A 20449-nucleotide genomic window follows, 5' to 3' on the forward strand; every position below is an offset into this window, starting at 1 on the left:
TATTATGAAAGTTACCAAGAGTTTGTTTTTTGGCATTTTTTTTTCTCCAAACGTCCAAGACACCTTGAAAATAAGCCTAAATTTTTCATATTCAGAGACGCTCCAGATTTTGGCTTTAAGCTTTGGCTTGTTTGTGTTTAAGTGAAAGCTGATACCTCTATGCATTCTCAGCTAACTCGCCCATGAAATATGTCTAGAAAAGAAAAAAAGAAAAAAAACAGCATAACTTGGCCAGCATTGAAAACACACCACAGAGTGTGTGTGTGTGTGTGCTCACCAGTGAATCATCTCTCTCTGTATGTGACAGTGAGGCATGTGCAGGCATTCATGGGCGAGTGTATGCACGTGCATGTTTATGTGGAGGTTGTTCGGTGTTATAAACACCAGTGGAGTTTGTTTACATGCTCAATATCACTTTGGGAAGCTGTCGTTTACTAAGATATACACATACACAGATATTAAGAGTGTGTGTGTGTGTGCGGCAAGGAGAAAGAAGTGAGAGTGGACATGTGTTTGTGTGCATGTGCGTATGTGATTGCCATCCTATGATAGTCTATTTCTAACTGTCTGTGGAGATTTCAAGTGCAGCTTGCCAGGAAGTGTAATTTCCTGCTCAAGAGACTGATTCAGCAACATCCAGCTGTTGTGTGCTTGTGTGTGTGTGTATGTGTGTGTATGGGGAGAAAGGAGGGAGAAAGCAAGACAGAGAGATGAGGGGACCGCCTGTTTTTTCCATACAAAGCCTTAATGGCTGTTTTTCCAGGTGCCACAAACCCTCCACCCCCTCACCTTACCAGCTCCTCTCTCCCCCACCCACTAGCCTCACCAGTAATTCATCCCCCTTTCCCCAGTTGCTCTTTTTCACACTTTTGAGAACCCTGTACAGATCATATGGTCTGCACTGTTGTAATAACCTCTCAGTGTTGTTCTTTCTTCCCGTGGTTATTCTGAAAATCCTGCATCCCACAGGTACGCAGCCCTGAACTTATATAAACTTATCAGCTGTGTGGCTGTGTGTTTGAGTGTTGGCAAGGTTTTTTATGAATGATGAAAAAATGTGAACATTTCTTAAAATCAATTTATTTGAGTATAAGACCTTGGCTCCTTCATGTTGTTACTTTGCTGTTTTCTTTTGAAATTCTTTGTAGATCCAAGTTCACAGTAAATAAGTCTTACTTTTAGATTTCAGAAAATATGCAGTATGTATAGTTTGGATAAGGCTTGAGATTGGATTGCATGTGTGTGGCTGTGTCTATATGCTGTCTCACCACAGTATTACAGTTAATATATATGTGTGTATATACAGTATAAATGGGCATGCATGTGTGGGAGGGCACAGCCCTGAGGAATGCATTGCCCCTGTGAGCGGGGAAGAAAAAGAAAAAGAAATTGGTAACTAAGACACCAAGGCATCTAAAAATAATTCATAGAGGGAGAGAAAGAGATTGACAGGAAAACATTAAAGAGAAAGCAAGAGCGATTCAGAGAAGAATGAAAGAACTCACATGTTGAATTCTTTTCACAGTCTTCTTGAACTCTTTTACATGGTTTTTAAGTCATTTTACCAATTGGTCTTGCTTGCAGTTTTACTGCACACTGTGTTTACCCTCTTGTCAGGCTCTGTTAGTTCCTGGTATGTGACATATTACTGGTATTTACATATTGCTTAACTTAATTTTCTGCATAGAAATGCATCTCCAATATGAACTCAGTGAAGATTTATCTGTAAGCTGATGTTTTTCATTTTGGAAAGGTTTGAAATCTATCTGAAATGATCAATATTGTAAACTATACTGTAACATGTCCCGCTAGCTTTGAGGTCAGAAGTTACAGCTCTGTATATTTTAGTTTATAGTAAAGGAGAGCTCTTTGTTACACACTGGCACAGTGGTCTCTGTTGGCAACAGATTTACTGTATCCATGTTTGTCTGTTTTGCTTCACTTTTTGCAACACTGGAAGTTAAGAATAAGATAATCAAATACAATAGTACAGAAAATACACTTTTATTGCCTTTACAAACAGGATTCGCTGTGGAGCTCAGGAGAAAAACAGTAATGGAAATGTGAAAGCAACAGGTGTTTTTTTTCTTTCTGCCACACCTGCCTCTCTTTTACTGAATTGTGATTTCTCAGCGGGGTTCGTGAAAACTCTTTGTAGATCCACTGTGACGAAAGAGGGAGTCACGTCTTTTTTTCTGCTCAGCCTGTTAAACCGTTTGCACCCCTTTGTCTCCCCTCTTCCCCTCCTTTTTATCTGAATGTGTGCCTATTTGGATTTGAGGTTGATGTGGAAGGAAGCTAAGTGCAGTTTTGCAGGTTTTTTGATGACAAAGAGTCTAAGGCCCCATATCAACTGTCATCTGGCTGATAGCTGGAGGGTGTCTTGCACATAAACAGCTCCATATTTATCTACACAATGCATTCTCAGCACTCACATTCACAAGTATCCACTTCTTGGTAACTGTCTTAATGATTTACTCTCTCTTCCTCTGTTTTCCCTTTTCCTCATTCTCACCCTCTCCCCTCCCTCCCTCCTTGTCTGACTCGCAGGTGGTGCCCTCCTGTCAGAAACACACACTCCCTCTGACACATGGTCGACAGTGGGAGACGGAAGAGGCAAGAGAGAGTGCGGGAGTGACGTAGATCCAGACAAACAGTCACAGAGAGAAGGCAGCCGGCCATCTGTGGTCGGTCCCCCGCTATTCTGCAGCTGTGTCGGAGTCAGCTAAACACAGGGCAAGATAAGGGGGTCCTTCCTACATCTCATTGCCCAGAGGATGAGCCCAGGCTGGGGCAATGTTAAGGCCTCGCTGGCCTCGGATTAAGCCCCTGGGGCCACTTCTGTGGAGGGATGGGTGATACCCCAGCTGGATCTTCCGCTGTCGCCATTCTCCATGGCTATCATTAGTGGCTAATGAGCTGCTGCTAGAGAGGAAACGGAGAGGGCGCCTGTGGAGAGAGGAGGAACTTTACAGCTGTTATTAAGAGGCCCAGAGATCTGACAAGGAATTCTTTGCTTCTGCCAGAGAGTGGAACCCTTTAAAGCTTTTTTGGGTGCAAGCATGAAAGAATATCGACTTTGGAAGTAATAGTTGTTGACATTTCTTTGCAGGTGTTGATTGCCAATTTTTTTGTTTTTGCTGCAGCATTGTATGTTTTGAAAATTGTCACCAAGCAGTTAGACATTTTTTCAGCGAAATGATTCAGTATTTGGACATAAACTGTTTTTTCCTCTCAAGTGAAGGAGTTTCAACAAAACGCTATAATCCATTAGGAATTTTTTGTTAAAGTTATACTGTTTTTTCTTCACACTTTGATATTATTTTGACCTTTCTATGCCCTGAAGCACATAGGTCACCATGGCAGCAGCCTATCGTGTAGTGGTGAGCAGTGTGAGCTGCTACAATAGTGTGGTAGTGGACCGGCGCACTCACTCCCATGCTGTGCACTACTGCTCGGGGCCATGTGGGGCGCTGTCCCAGGGACTGGACTGTACTGTTGCGCACCGTGGCACCTGCTCTGAGCTGCTTGTTGCACCTGATCCTGTGTACACTGACACGAACAGCTCACCCGTACACTCACGTAACATGATCACTCAGCAATTTCCTAACCATGGTAAAATTAGCGTTACCATGGATACTAGCTATAATGGTGGCCTAGAAAGGGCGGGCAGCAGTGGCAATTTGTCTTTAGGGGAGGACAGCCCCACGTGGCGAGGTAAAAAGACCCCAAGTTGCGGAGGATCGACTGGGAACCTGAGCTCCTCTAGCAGTTTAAAGGATATAACCGAAGAGGCCATCAACCTGGCCAGCGGTAAGCTCAAAGAGTTTTCTTTTGACAAGCTCCGCGTCTCCTCCTCCAGCCACGTCACCTTCCGGAAAGGTCGCAAAGTCCGTCCTGACTCTTTTAGCCGACGCTCCACTGACCTCGAGATCATCTATGGCCACTTCAGCTCTAACATCACCGCTAATGGAACGACTAATGGCATGACAAATGGCATGGCTACTTCTAACGATGAGAATGTGCCTCCATTTGCGTTGGGGAAAGGGGCAGGGCTGGAAGAGACGAAGCTAAAGGGCAACTCAAACACCTTGTCAGCGATCACCAAAGTAGGTGGTGGCTCAACAAGCAGCCTAACAGGTATTGCGTCATTAGACCAAAGTCTGAACACAGTAGCCTCCCTGTACCGCAACACCCTGGGAGAGGAGAACCTGATCGCCCGTCTGCTGGAAAAGACGAGAGCGGAGGCGGGTGCTGGTGGAACAGGTGGGGAGGACATCCGTGCCTGCCTTGACATCCTCCTTAAGTGCTCAGAAGACCTAAAGAAATGCACTGACATCATCAAGCAGTGTATCAGACGCAAAGCTGGTGGAGGGCCAGAGGATGGAGGAGCCAGTCCCGACAGCGTCTATCGGGCTGTGATGACCCGACTCAGCTCCTATCTGAAGAGACTGCCCCTGGAGCTGGAAGGGATTGGAGGTTTGGGAGGCAGCGGGCAGGGGGGTCAGGGTACGCCTGGAAGTGGGCACAACGATTTGGCTGAACTGGTCAACACTCTTCACTCCATCCAACAGGGACCTTTCTCTCCAATATTTGGCAACGAGCAACCTCCTCGCTATGAGGACGTGGTGCAGTCACCTCCCATCCCAAAGACTGTTCCTCACTCTGCATCTTCTACTCCATCCACTGTTTCAGCCTCCTCCTCATCTTCTTTGAAATCCGACTCCATCCACACCAAACCAGTCCAAAGCTCCCCATCCAGAACCAGTAACCTTACCAATGGCCTACAGCATCCACATTCTTCTTCTATCACGCAACACACACTCTCTCCCCCGTCTGTCACCTGCCCTCCATCCAGCTCCTCCCCAACACAGTCTCCCTCCCCTCTTCGCACCTCCCCGACCCCACCATACACACACACTCCTCCTGCGTCCCCCATGGAGGCTCTTTATATTGAGGAGGAGGAAGCAGATATGGGCAAGACACCAGAGCAGACACTCACTCCAACCAGAGGGGTAAACACTATCCAGAACAAAAACGGCACTGTGTTAAGTCAGCACATGCACCTGTCCCAACCACACACACTCCATAACTCTTCAAATACTTTGCCAGCCAACACTGGCTACAGCCCCACTTGGCCTTCCACTGCCTCGCTAACAGTCCCAGCTCCCAAAGCTGTCTCACACAGGAATGATGACATCGACAAGCTGCTGATAGACTTGGAGAATCTTTCTCAGAGTATGAGCCACCCCAGAAACACTGAGCCTCCACTTCCAGCCAAGACCAGGAAGAGAGAGGGCGGCCAGGGGATCACCTCCAATGAGGCTCTCACTCAGCCCAAAATGGCCCAGTTCCAAGTCCAGAAGCCAGCTAGCCACTTAGCCATGAATGGCCCTAGCTCCAGGACTCCCCCAAGTATCACTCCTCCCCAAGGAGACAACAGTGAATCTCTGGCAGGAGAGGAGGAGGATGGGGCCCTTCTGCTGAGGATCCTGGAGAGCATTGAGAGTTTTGCCCAGGAGCTGGTGGATTCTGGGGCGGGAAGCACAGGGAGCGCTGAGAGGAAATGTGGGAAGGAACGAGAGGTGATGAGGCTCTTGCAGGACACACTAGCCACCGCCGGCAGGGCTGACACCCCTCTGGAGAGCACAAACCCACCAGCTGCTGCTCCCACTCCTCCATCCATGCACACAAATGCAGTCCCAGCTGTACCACCCAAACACTCCCTGGCAAATACACTTGCAGGTTCACCTGCACCAACACCAACACCTACAATATCTGAAGTTGTGTGCAATGCTACATCAGAACCTGCACCTAAACCCACACCTGAGGTTGCCCCCAAACCTCTGCCCATACCCATACCTGAGCCTACAACTGAAGCTACAGATAAAGTTACAGAAGCCTCTACAGGTGACATCCCTGCTCCTGTAACACCTGCACCTGAAAGCTTGCATTCCTCTACACATTCACTTGACCTTACACCTGTGGCTGCACCTGAATCTCTGGCCCCTGTTGCAGTCCCAGCCGCAGTAGCTACAAGAGATGCTGCCATCGCTGTTGGTGACTCTGTTGCCGTGAGAGACACCGGTTCAACCCTGCTCATCCAGCAGACTCCAGAGGTGATCAGAGTAAGTGATACACAGACGATAAAATTGACAAATGCGCAAGCTTCATGTTCACTCTTGTTGAACATAGTGCAGATTTTTAACATTATGTCAAAAGTTGGTTGACTGATGATATTAATCAAATGCTACTCTTGCCATAATTGTAGCATTTAGATGCATTTATGGTGTAAGAAGCACTCTGAGAGAGACTGACTGACAATGAAACAGACTGATTGACAGCTTTAGACTGACAATAGACAGTTTGAAAGACAGCATCTGTTGCTTCCAGTGTATTTCATATAAAACTCCCAGGCAAGGATTTTATTGCTGTGACACAACAGGGTTGATGGTGCTGTAATTGATGGGCTGTGATGAATAGTATTCATTAACTACAATGAGCGCGCTGATACAGTTTTCATATCTGTGCCTGAATAAAAAAGCCGGTGCTCTGAATCATGGAACAGAACAGCTCATTGTGTTAGGAGTGGCTCTTTTGTTGACTTTTCCTGGTTTCTAACTTGTGTTTTGTATGTGAGTGTGTGTGTGTGTGTGTGTGTGTGTGTGTGTGTGTGGTGTGTGTGTGTGTGTGTGTGTGTGTGTGTGTGCAGGCATGTGTGTGTTTGTGTGTCTTGGCTCTCTTTTACTCTCTGGGGAATATTTAAAGGTAATTTAGGGTTGTGCTACAGAGGGAGAGAGAGGGAACTGGAGTGTGTGTGTGTGTGTGTGTGGTGTGTGTGGTGTGTGTGGTGTGTGTGTGTGTGTGTGCTGGTGTGCATAAGGTATTGACAATGCAGTGAATAAACTCAGAAAGGGGGGAGGGAGGAGGGGTTGGTCTGTCTGATGTGGGTGTTCAACAGCACATTGTGGATTTAGGTAATTACCTATGACAGACAAACACACATTAACACAGACACGGAGTATCAAATCATTACTGTTGTCAGTTTCTTCCCCTCTCTCTGCCTCACTCGCTTTGTTATTTGTTTTCTTACGAATTTGCTTATTTTTCTGCTCTCCCTCCATCCCTCCTTCTCCTCAGCACTCTCCTGCTGCTGTTTGTGTGTCTGTGTTTATTTACTGAGCTGTGTAACCTTATGCCCTGCTGATATGTAGGGCACCTATTTATGAGGTTACCATGGTAGCTGCCATAGTCAGAACAGAACAGCCAGCACCCGAACACATCATTACGTGATCTCATTCCTCCTCCGTCCTCTGACTGCCTATCCATCCCTCCTTCCTCTCCTTTTTTGTTTTTCTGCTCCTCTGCCTCCACATCTCTTGCCATCCTTGCATCTTTTATCCTCTCTCTCCAGTTTTTCTTTTCTCATGTGCATCTGGGTCATTTTTGTTTTTCTTCCCAGTGTCCTTCTTTCACCTGTGGTCAAGGAGGCGGTCTACGTTTGACCAACACTTCTCTCCCTGCCCCATGACTGGCTGCTGTGTTATTTTGGGAGCAGGGAATAACAGTTGTTGCTGTGTGGAGGGCAGAGCAACCCAATGAGAGGTGCTGATTGGAGCACAGCAGGAGGGGGGATAAAGGGCGGGGCGAGGTGGGGTTGTGACTGGGGGGCGTCTGTTGGCACACTGAGTGTTAACGGTATCGTTACCCTCCACCCCCTCAACCCTTGGCAGAGTTAGGTGTGAGGGAGACCTAAATCTGTCCACCCCTCTGTACTATGGCATCTCGCTAACAGACGCACTGTCGCCACAGTGTAAATGGACCTGCATATGTGTGTATGGATGTGTGAGGATGTGTGTGTGTATTTGCATGTTGTGTCTGCATCCAGGCTTTCTCACATGTCCATATGTTCATGCATAAATGTGCATTTACATATGTGTTCATGCATATATGTGCATTTACATATGTGTTCATGCACGCATAAATGCCTATAGTATGTATTTATATGAATCCCAGCTGGTGAATGTTTGTGTGTTTGACCAAGCATGTACTGTATGTGTGTGTGTCTGTTTGTTGGCCTGAGGGTAAGTTGACCCAGTGCTACTGTGGGTCACAGCTGAGTTTGGGAATAGCTCTCTGACACCCAATACCAACTCTGGCACTCTGGGAATTATGCTAATATACCTCAGCGCCAACTCCTCCCCCTGCCTGAGTTGCACATTAAACTGTCAATCAAACTGTAAACAAGGCAAGCCCCCTCACACACAAGTGAGAAAATGCCCTTGCGCTCACACACAACTGCTCACACACTCCACCTTGGAGATTTGTAGCTGTGTTTCGCTTGGCACTGCGTTGGCTTTGATGGGAAGTTCTGTTAAGCCCTCTGGGATGACTCTGGCCTCAGGCGGCAGCATCCTTATTTGTGTATATGTGTGCGTGTGCGAGTGCACACATGTTTATTGTTGATTCTAGTGCTGACAGACTAATACAGGGCTTTCTGCACCTGTCAAAGCAGGCCCATTAATCTCCATGGAGACGAGGAAGCCAGCTGATATAAATCGGAGGAGAGGCCACTACAGTCAAACTCAGAGCAGGCAAACGTGGCAGCAGTGATGCTGAGAGTGGAATTGACTAAATCTCTTTGTGGTACTTCAGGTCAATGGCCTTCCACTGACACTCGGTCTCTCTTTCTCTTCCCCTCTCTCCATTTTTTGGGAAATATGAGACAAGAAATTTGAGAGCTTGTTTCCCTCTACCTAAATTTGACCTGAATGTTTTTGTTTCAGAGGGGTTGTTTCAGCACAACCAACGGTGACATGATTTACGTTCCTGGCTGCATCCAGAGCTGCCATTCTGATGGCTTAATTAACCCACTGCTGATTTGAGTGTTTTTGCCAACTGCTGTAGATGTGTTGCTAGGCAAGAATAGTGTTGGCCAGTTAAGTCAGGGTTTGGTACAGGGTTTCCCCCAGGAAATTGATGAGAAAGTGGTGGTGCTGTACTTTGTCCGTACCTGGGTCTGGACCATAATTGGGTCATTCTGTCCTGAAAAATAAACTAAACTTGGCTTGTAACTGGTAGCACATCTAATGATGAATCGAAAGATGATTTTCAGTCAAGAAAATCATGTCCAGAAAGCACAGCACCTTATAGAAAGCACCTTATCATGTCCAGAAAGCACAGGTAATCAAAGTGGGATTAGTTTGAAGATATGCCTGTGTTTCACAGTAACACAGATCGACATATTCACATCTGAATATCTCAGAGTCACACCTTTCATTAAAGCATTCGGGAGATATGTGCCACTCAAGGGAAGTTCAGCATATTGTTGAGAGAGGAAGAAGTGTTCCTCTTTCTAACATTTCCTGACCATATTTTTTCTAGCCAGTTGAAAGAAGTCAACTGCTGACTTTTAAGACAGAAACCTGCTACTTTTTTGGCCCTGACAGTCTTGAAAACGGATAGAAGGAGCGATAAAGAAAAGCACAGAGATAGAGAGGAAATAGCAGGAAGAGAGGACAGCCAAAATGAATGAATGTCTGCGCAGGACAGCAGGAGAGAGAAGTTTTTTGTTACCCGAGAAGTTGGCTTAGATAATAGACAAATTCATACGGAGTTAGACAAGAAAAGGAGAAGGCAAAGAGAAAGAGCGGAGAAGAGAAAGAGACTCGTAGTGCGGGGGGTAGCTGGATGGGGGGGGACCTGCCGCGTACAGTTGTTGATTCTGGGTCGAGCGAGGATGACATCATTCCTCCGCTGCTTCCACAGGAAATAAGGTCACAGCAGGAACCTCAGCCAAGCGCGGAATGACGCCCATTTCAACCTAGGTGCACAAGTGCACAGATGAATGCATTCATTTATACACACACATACAGTACACATACACACACACACTCACACATACACACAATGCACTCCCAGATAGGGGCTGGTGTTGCTATGTGTGAGAGGAGTTTTCCAATACAGTTCATACCATCCAAGGTTAGTCTGGACAATGGATTATTCACCACTCAGCCTTTTGACACACACACACACACACACTCACGCACACACACACACGCACACACACACACACACATACACATACATACAGAAATGGTGGTAGTTTATTAACTTTACACATTTGGCTGGGAGATATTTGCACACACTTATATACACACACACACACACACACTGCACTTTTGTGCAATTGACATCATAATTCACCACTCCCAGTGCAGGCTGGGATATCATCCAGCTGCTGCTCCTAGTGCAGTGTGCTCTGTTAGAGAGTGTGTGTACACTTGCACAGATGTTTGTATGCACACACACACACACACACACATACACACACTCATATGCAAGCCTTTTTTATGCTAGTCACTCTTTCATCTGAAAAGGTTTTAACTCAGCGGGAGGCACTTCTGCGTAACTCCTTGGGCCTCCCTCTGTGTCACCATGGAAACTACCACAATATGTTTATAAGCAGTAGGTATTTGGTGGGACTCCCCTTCCCCAGAATATCAGTTGTGCAATCCGATTGGCTGATGGGGGCTCCCTTGCAGAATCATGGCACCAGGGAAGATCAAATGCAGACTGGGTGTTTCTTTTAGGGTTATTTCAGAATACTGAGTGTGTTGATGTGGGTGGGGTTGTGTCTGTGTTTGTGCATGTGTGTGTTTCCGTGTGGAACAGTCTGCCAATGTTCCAGAACATCATGACTCGGTAGGAGCTTGGGCGTCACCCCAGCCTCCCCTACCCACCCACCCATCTCCCTACAGTCTCCTTGTCTAACCCCACCCTCCTCTCTCTCTTTGAACTCACCCTTGACCCAGCTCCACCCAAACTGAGCTGGGGGTTTTTGCCAGAAAACTGCCTCAGCTGCTAAAATGCTCTCACCAGCTAATCAAAACAAGCATGTCAAGATTTACTCTCTGAAAATGTTTAAGTGCCTGTGTCCTAAATTTTAGTGCACAGAAATACTCTGTGTGGATGAAATACAAGCTAAAAGATGCTTTTAGTGTTGGCCTAAATACATGAGTTTTTCTTATTTTTCTAGAACATGTGAGTTATTGTACTTCTTTAATCAATGCTGTGTAATGCGTCACTAGTGGCAAAGCTGCATGTTGCTGGCACAAAATTAATATGTGAAGCTGTGGTTCCCTCTTTGTTGATAAGCATATTGTTTCCATCAAACAAACATCTCTGTCAGCCAAGGGGATTTGAGGAATTTTGGCCTCGAATGTGATGAGATTAGGGAGCTGAGGCACACAGGATCAAAGGCAGCAGAAACCAGCATCTTCTGTCAGATCCATACATCCTCACCTGTGCTGCTCGAGCGATGGACTGTTGAGACATGGTAACATGCAGAGAGCTGCTACCCTCTAGTGACTCTCAGCCCCTACTGTATCATAGAGTACCGCGTCGGCTTACTCCTGTTGTTTGATATGAAGAGGATTCATAGCTCCATCTACAGGATGATTTGGTGAACTAACATTAGTGTTGCAGGATTTAAATCAGAATCAGTCGATAAGTTTTCACATGCTCTTCCATTTCATGAGCTGCTTTCACTGTTTTTAAGTTATTTATTTTAAACAAAGTACAGGAAAAAACAATGTGTGTGGAAACAATGACACAATCTGCCATGGTTGTGACATTATGATCAAATGCCTGTTGGGAGGAAAGGGTGGTGCCAGATACAGTGCTGTACTGGCTCTTAAAGACGTGTTAGAGGCTATTGTCTTATGTCTCATGGTGAAGTAATTCAGTTAACTGGGAAAACATTGCTTGAGATGCATGGTTAAGTGATGTTAAAATGATTCATTTGATGCCCCTAAATGATCTGTAGGGTTGGATCATGGCTTATGCAACAGGTGGACTCTTTTTTAGCAGCTCCAACTTTTTATGCACCATGCTTCCGTGCTATCTGACCATCTCCTCCAAAGATTTGTTATTAATATCATGTGGCTGCAGCTTAATGGGAATGCCTGGTGCAGTGGCTACTTATTAATGCTGACACATTTCTCCCTCCTAACATTCCTGTCTATCTTTACTCTTCTGTCTGAAAAAAGAGAGGAAACAGGAGCTGATTTGCTCTGCCATTGGCTGCGTGGAGTCTCTTATTGCTCTCTAGTGACAGCTCTCTCCCTGCAGCTTCAGCCTGAGGCTCATCACTATTGCTGATGTAGGATGAGCTCACTTACTCTAAATCCCTAAAATAGCAATGAAAAGGTAATGCAAAACTTGTGCTGATAGTCATGTGTATAAATATAAAATACCGAGCTAGCCAATAAGAGCTTGGAGTTTGTTGTTATTAAACATTACTTGTTGACAGGCTGCTTTTCCTGCTGAGGGAGATGATTCACTGGGCATTTTTTCTGTTGATGTAGCTGGGCAACACTCCCAGAAATAAGCAGTAAAGTGATACAATAAGTAAAAAATTTCCATAAATCTTCTCCTAAAAGGAAGCCACTCCTCCTGTGGTTAGAAAGGAAGCTTCTTATGGCCTTAGAATTTAAGATTAATGTTTTATGTTTTTATGTAATGCAGTTATTCAGACTGACATCCTGTTTGAGTGCATGTGAGGTAGTGCCCCGCAGCTTGATATCATCAGACAATATTGAGTTATCACAGATATTGCAGCATTGATGTGTATGTTGGAAAATATGCAAAAATAGTTGCAAAGCAGTAAAAATACAGCATAAAGGTTTTTATTGATGTAGCTGGTTTATGTGTTTTGGATATAGTTATTTACAAAAAAAAAAAAAATTCTCATCATGGCTACATGATTTAAAACAGACATTTTCAATGAAATCTGAAGACAGCAGTTGGCCTTTGAAGTCTTTATTAGAAGCAACTGGGTAAGTGTGAAAACATGATTGGATAAAACACAACAATGGTAGTGATTACCAGTCACAAAATGAGAAACCATTTTTCTAAAAAATAAATTAGTACAGTATAAAGAAAACAGATTTACAAAACTGTCAAATTAGTTCCACTCATCATCATTGCCAGGAAGAAATTAAGTGAAAGAACAATATTAAAAGAAAAGTTCAGCATTTTAGAAAATACACTTATTTGCTTTCTTTGCGAAGATGAATATATTTTTATATAAGTTATAAGTTTATATAAGTTTTATAAGTATATGCCTGAAATCCCAATCTGCTCCTCACTATTGCGTAAACTACGGTCTGTTACATGGGGAGTGAACATGAGAGTGTTTTCTGACACAGTCTTGTTTATCATTCTCTGTATTGGTCTCACAAATCCATTAAATCCATTATCGCTTGGGATTTAATGTAGAGGTTCAGTGGCTTGATCAAAAAAATAAAATTAAAAAATAGGTACTGTTGGCTGCTGTGGTACTTGAGCCTGTGACATTTTTATTACAGGACAGCCTCTGCTTCCACCCAGACATCTACAGCAGCTGTGTTTTTAACTGTTCCCATGTTGTCCTCCTCTGATTCGGATGTGAGGTAGACCATGTCCAACAGTGATTCACTTCATCTATCACGGAAGCAGCACTTGAACTCAGTTCATTCTCCCCCAGTTTGGAGAGGAGGCTCCCAAGGCAACTTTGCGTGTTTGCCTGTGTTCATGTGCATTATGTGTGTGTGTGTTTGTGGGTGTGTGTGTTCTTCTTGAGAGGAAGTGAATAAAGAATAGAGCAGCGATGTGAATTGCGTTTCCTGCTGTTGGCACGGTAACCCTGGGAGCATTCCACTCACCACTCAATCCAGGGAAAGGGTTATCGCCATGGAGATGGCATTTGGCAGGCCTGGTCTAAACTGTGTGTGTGTATAATCGCAAAGATAGGGAGGGGGGCAGGGGGGTGTAGCTTTTTTCATGTGACATCAGGTTGAAGTTTAAACTTTATTTGTCCCACTGAGTATTTGGTTTCACTGCAAGTATTAAAAATAACATTACATAAAAATATAAGGCTGACATGCATAACAACATGCCCTTGCCAATGCAGTAATGATATGGCAATCTTTTTATTTAAAAGGTGGTGTGTAAACTTGTATACTGAGTGCACAAATGTGAATAATTTAACATTTAACTTGTTCAAAGGGTCAAAAAGCATGTTTTCAGAGTATTTATAGATCACATGACAAATTTAAATATATCTAATGATTCTGCATCATAGAAAGTATGTAAATCAAACAATAAATGATAGTAACAGGCGTTTGAGCAGATAACTAAGTTAACAGCAAAATCTACTAAACTGTGTTTTAAAGCATCTTTCCTCACCTTATACATGCAGGCCTGTGTGTGTGTGTTGTCACATGTCCATTCCATATGTGTATGAAGTCTGCCCGGTGCCTGAAGCAGAAATAAACATGAAATCGGTAGCTATATTTATACAGATAACTTTACGCACGGCAGACAGCCAATTTCACTGAGCAGGTGTGTGTGTGTGTTTAGGAAGTTGTTATGTTCACACTATTCAACTTCTCTAAAAGACTGGAAGAAGCAGTTCCTGTCAACTGAATTCATCGAGGGGCACATGCACGCATGCACAGGCACACTCACGCGCAAACACACACATAAACTCATGCAAATGATATGCCATGGCAATACAGACACATGTATCAGTGCTTGTGTGCTAATTAAACCTGTTAGGAGGGCATGTATGCAAGTCCACTGTGTATTTAACAGTTGGATGAAGGCAGCAGCAGTTGTTAGACAGCTGACCCTCTGCCTGAGTCCCTCTGGTCTTCCCATCATGCATTTATTTGATCAATGTCGCGGAGCTTGCTGACTCACCTGTTCCTGTAGCGTTGGGGTTGGATTAGGTCTGTGCAGTGGGCGGAGGAAAGCACTTGCAGACATAACACTCAGCACACACATACACACACCTGTTGCTCAGCCACTATCTCCCCCTTAAATTTCCATCAGCACTTCTCCCCTCCCTACCACATTCCCATAACTCAGAACTTGTCTTTCTGACTTTCCTTTGCTTAACCCAGCATTTCAGAGGAATATATTAATTGGGGGGAGACTAGCATGTTGTTCACTGTGCCATAGGTCCAAGCAAAGGCCCAACTGGTCAATTTTTTATATTCACGTATAATTGAACAGTTTGAATACTGATGAAAATAAGCATTTGTGTTTCTCAACTGATCACTGAAAAATACAAGCTTGATTTATACTATACAATGTAAGAAGTAATGTATTATCTTTATGTCTTTTATGTGACCATTAGTTTTATTGATTTTAATTAGGAACTTTAACTAAAACTGTAGTATTTTAATATTTTGGCCAACCAGGATCAGTTGAACAAGTGGAATAACACAAAATTGGCAGACTATTATTAGCAGACAGTTACATATTTAAACATTAGCATTCATTTAGTGGCCACCAAATGAATATAAGTAAAATGTTCACTCCTCTTTTATCCCTACTTTGGTCTCCACTGCTTGAGAAACATATCTGGCTTTATAGCTGCTAAGTGCTCCACTTTGTTCATCAGATAGTCAGTAAGTTAGTGTCCCATTGAATGCTGGGCAAGTGGCATGGTTTATGACAGCTTTTTTTTCTGAACAGCTGCTCAGCTGGAAGTAGGGTTGAAGAAAGCACTAAGTGTGATCCAAAATCATAAAGTTGTAGGCCAGAAAAACCAAAACAATAGTTGTTATGCATCTGGGTGGCCTCAGAGCTGACCAACACATCACTGCTTACCTTATATGTATCTCCCAGTGGGAACAGCTTGTCCCACTGGTTGTTTTCATGTAGACTGCAGCCACTGTCCCACATTAAAGGAACTGGCTCCCACTTGTTTCTGGGAATTCATCATCTTCACAGTTTCACAACTTGGCAAATAAGCTGTTTTTCATGAAGGTCAGCATAATTAGTGAGTGTTTGAAACGGTGCAGTGAAGTTTAGCCTGAAAAGGAGGGGCCAGGTTTTACCAAGCAGACCAAGCACAAGACTTTCTGAGAGGGCAGGGTTACACCGACTGTCAGTCAGGCAGGAAAAGAGCACACAGCTGCCTGATGGCATCTGTTCTGGCTCCCTTTACACACACACACACACGCTCACACTCACACTTACATGCACACACGTACCTCTTTATACGGAGATTTATGACATCACAAGTGCATCGCTCCAGTTGATGAGGTGGTGCAGAGGAAGTGGTGGGAACTAACTTTCAGTGATCTGACTGAGAGCAGCAGAGATGAAGGGAGAGAGGGAGCAAGAGAAAAAGAGAGGGAGGGGTGGGGGTGTCAACATGACATGAGAGGCCGGTGAGAAGGCCAGATCGTGCTCATTTGTTGATAGACACGAGATACTGATTGTATAATGTTTCCCTCTGCAGCATGGAGGTTAAGAAGTGGCCAGAAAGAAGACAATGTGTGTGTGTGTGTGTGAGATTGTGTGTTATGTGTGTGTATGTGTGGGATCGGTATGTGACCTTGGCTTCAGTACAGAGTCCAGTTGTTCCAGAGTATTCAGTAAGGCGTACAGGGAGCTCAGAGGAGTTACCCTAAAACCCAAGGTGACTCACTTATTTTTCTGGAAAGTTACTCACAGACACACACACACATCCTCAACTTTTCTACACATCCAATGTGAGAAATCTCTGTCATTTATCTGTCGTACGCCACTGGAACTGAAACATGGGTCTCAAGGACAGCAAAAGCAAGGTCTCACACTGGATAGACAAGCTGGGGTGTAAACATAGTTGGAGTAAATGACAAGAAAACATTTAAGATGTAGGAAAAAACTACATCAGCATCAAAGTAATATATTGTGTTGCTGTTGCAGGAAAATCTTATAATTTTCTCATAATCTTTGCGTTCTTAGATGACTTCATGACAGCTGGAACTGCAAAATCTTTTCCTTAGTTCCTGAAAAGTTTTCATCCAAGAGCACTGGTGTATTTCTACTTAAGTATATCCCCCTGTTGTATTATGAACTACCTTACTCATGGAGCCTAGCTTAGCACTAGATGGCACCAGACTCTCCATCTGTGCTGCTCTGAAACACAACCGCAGTGGAATCTGTGTTTTACTGCACCAACGGATTCTGAGAAATTGACGGTTTCCTTTTCTTTGACAGTCTGTGACAAGCATTGATATACACAGTTCAGTACGTGTAAACAGTTATGTGGCAGACATTTGGTGTAGTGTCTTAGTCTTGGATTTTGGCTGGACAGGTTTAAAATAGGTCTCGCCTGTCTATCCTGAGGGATCCCCCTCTCTCAGTACGCTGTCAGGATTCAGATTGGTGTTGCTTGGCGCTGAGAAGGTCCTGGCCTGATATAGCATAGCTGGGAGAAATGGCAGACTCAGGGCTTCCTGGCAAATGGAGGATGTTGTACTGGCAAATCATACTCTAAGCTATGTATACTCACTGTTCGCTATTATCATTATTTGTCAGGGTATAAACATGTTGACATTTTTCCTCTCAAGCTTGCTTTATGTGTAAGAATTCAGCCACAACACCTGTCAGAAACATCAGGAGATAAACCTAAATTTGGATGTTTTAGAGTCATTTGGCAGGTGCCTGTCACGAGTATAGGCTAAAATGATTAGGCGATTTGTTGATTAGCCAAGCAAAATTACCAGCAGTTTTGGTAATAAAATTCCTTGTCCAGCTGGTTTCCAGCTTCTTAAATATAAGGGTTTGCTGTTTTTCTTTGTTTATATCATTGCAAATTGTATATCTTTGGGTACTGGTCGGCAGAGTTGAGTTGATTGACAGAAAAATGATCTGCAACTAATTTGAAAATCAATTAATTCTAGTCCCCTAGCACTAATTTTAACTTCACAAATATCAGGATTTGCAACTTTTCTTGCTCATATGTTATAGTAAACTGAATCTTTTGCGACCCACTGCTAGTGGGATAAAATAAGCAATTTGAAGACATTACCTCAAGCGACAAGAGATTGCAATGGGAATTTTTCACTTTTTTCTGACATTTTGATTATTGACTCAATTATGAAAATAATTGTCAGGTTACACTGTACTGATAATAATCAGTTGTTGTAGCCCTATTGGTGGTTGTGATGAGCATTTTTAATGATTTTCTGACATTTTATAGACTAATAGAGCTTAAAATATATATGGTAATTGTCAGCTACAGCCTTAATCAAGAGTCACTTTCCTACACTCATGCATTTTAGAAATGTTAATCTTTCAACAACAGGGAATGCTACTTTCAGTCAGTGAGCTTGTCCAGTGGAATTACTGTATGTCAACAGATATAACAACAGGTGCTTTGCTCGCTGATTTATCACTCCATCCCAAATTACCTCTGATAATATTTCAGCTTACACGTTCTCCGGGCTCACACTGAAGTACCGACCCGAGCTTCCTATCCGTTGTAAAATTACTTCAGTCAGAGTCACTCTTGAGTTGTAACTTCCCATTAGCTGACATTTGTCAAAGGCAGGGACTGAAGAGGGCTCAGATCATGCAAAACACTACACGCAGATATGCAACATGGCTGAACACCCCCCACTCCCCACCCCCACTCACCCTCCACCCCCACCCTAACGCTCAGGACAGCCGGTTTGCTGCGTGTGTGTTGCCAGACCCCGGCATGGCTCATGTTTCTCAGTGCAGTTTGTCAGAGCCCAGCTTGGAGCAGCAGGCACCAGTGAGACTACACCAAATACATACATCCAGAGTTGACAGGGGAACACCAGAGGGTTTCTAACCTCAGATAGAAGCCGCTACCTGGGGCTGCAATTTGCAATAAAACAGCCAGCTACCATGGTCCTGCCTTCCGGCCTTCACAGTGGCACGGGGGTCTTAAGGAACATCTCAGAAACACTGCTGGATTACTGCTGTACAGGGCACAGCTTTGGGAGCCTGTGCATTCAAGTGGAATCTGGAAGGGAAAGATTTTGTGAGTGTGTATGATTGCCAAAGGACGTTTTGTGTGAAGTCACACACATGCTGGATATTCCTTTACTCTCCTGAGGTGTTTGCCCATTTTTTTACAGTTACTGGATATCTGAGCTGTTAGTTGGACTTCTTTACTTCAGCCCACTTGATTTCCTTTCACATTGGTTTGTTTGGTTGCTGGACAAGCCGGTCCATCTGTAATCGCCGTGTCAATAGCCGCACCGGTGGCTGTGTCTGGTGGGGGGTTGCCAGTCTCGGCCCCCACCATGATGATCAAGGAGACGTCGTTACGCCGGGACCCCGACCTGAGGGGGGAGCTGGCCTTTCTGGCCAGGGGGTGTGACTTTGTCCTCCCCTCACGCTTCAAGAAGAGACTCAAGTCCTTCCAGCAGCAACAGGTCAGTCGGTGCAACAGGCAGGAAGGACGGAGTGCAAGTTTGGACTCAGTATGCAAAAGTTAAGACATTCACAAAGTACATTCACTTTACTATTTGTTAATATAATTGTCTCTTTGTTTTTCTTTTTTACGCATGTAAGCATTCACAGATCTTCATACATTAAACACACGTATACAGTAGATGCAGCTTGTCGCTCATACACACAGAGTGACATACCAGGGACGACAAACTATTCTGAGGCAGATACCAGCAGAGTATTAATAGGGCAGGAGGTGCAGGAATAGAGTGATAGAATGAATGCTGTGAAGGAGAGCTGGGAGGGGGGAGGACTGCTACAGCTGTCCTTCTCAATACACACAGTATGGAGGCCCTCAAGAAGACACACATCGACCACAGCGGGCAGCAGGGAGTGTGTGCTTGAACGCACTGACGAGTTTTGATTTATACAGTGTTAATTACGTGCTTGTGCCTGAAATCTGTAACTTTTCACGTCTATCAACATCCTCTGTGACATGCCAGTCTTACTTGCTAGTAGCATGCTAGCATGTCGTCTCACCTTGTTGTTGCTGATGGTATAAATTGTTGTCTTGAGGACTACAGTATTTGAAGTTCTTGACAATCCGTGTCAAATTATACAAATTTCACATGCACGCATTACTGCATACTACCCAGAATGCAGTTTTTTATACAGTGTTGTCCAATTTAGTTACTTGTGTGGCCCTTATTTATATTCTTTGATGATTTGTGCACATAATACATCTAAAAGAGCTTGATCATGTCACAGTAAATACGGTATTACTGTTCCCATGTGTGCTGTTTTTTTTCTGCCCTACTATTTAGTTCAGGTGCCACAGATTAGGAGAGATTACATTAAGCCTGACATAGTCTTGAATGCTGCAGTGCCACCTGAAGCTTTTCTTGCCGACAGTTTAGGTTGGTCTTGAGTGCTGACTTGCTTTGTCTGACTGACTTAGTCAGATTTCAATACAAGTTTCTAGCTGTTTGTATGTATGTTTATGACTCACTGGGAGTTTCCAGCACGTCCCTTGCATCAGTATTTTATCCTCATAAAGTGAAGTGTTAGTCTTGTCTGCAGCTGTGGGGAAAATTACCTCTGAAAGTAAGGAAAGTTTTAACCTATAGTTTCTTACCATAAAAAACTCATATGAAGTTAGGAAAAGAAGGTGAGTAATACGTGAGTAATAAGTCAGAATAAT

The 20449-nt window shown here is 44.1% G+C and overlaps 1 protein-coding gene across 1 annotated transcript in view; it reads left to right on the forward strand.

Annotated features, from left to right (window-relative positions):
* LOC108874999 (serine/threonine-protein phosphatase 2A regulatory subunit B'' subunit alpha-like) overlaps positions 1–20449 on the forward strand; it is a 57801-nt gene that overhangs the window by 28798 nt on the left and 8554 nt on the right. Inside the window, 1 exon segment of the mRNA XM_051078184.1 lies at positions 2551–6128. Coding sequence (XP_050934141.1) covers positions 3360–6128 — 2769 coding nt within the window. The 5' untranslated portion in view covers positions 2551–3359.

Source organism: Lates calcarifer, linkage group LG19, assembly GCF_001640805.2.
Source record: "Lates calcarifer isolate ASB-BC8 linkage group LG19, TLL_Latcal_v3, whole genome shotgun sequence".
Taxonomy (NCBI): Eukaryota; Metazoa; Chordata; class Actinopteri; family Centropomidae; genus Lates; species Lates calcarifer.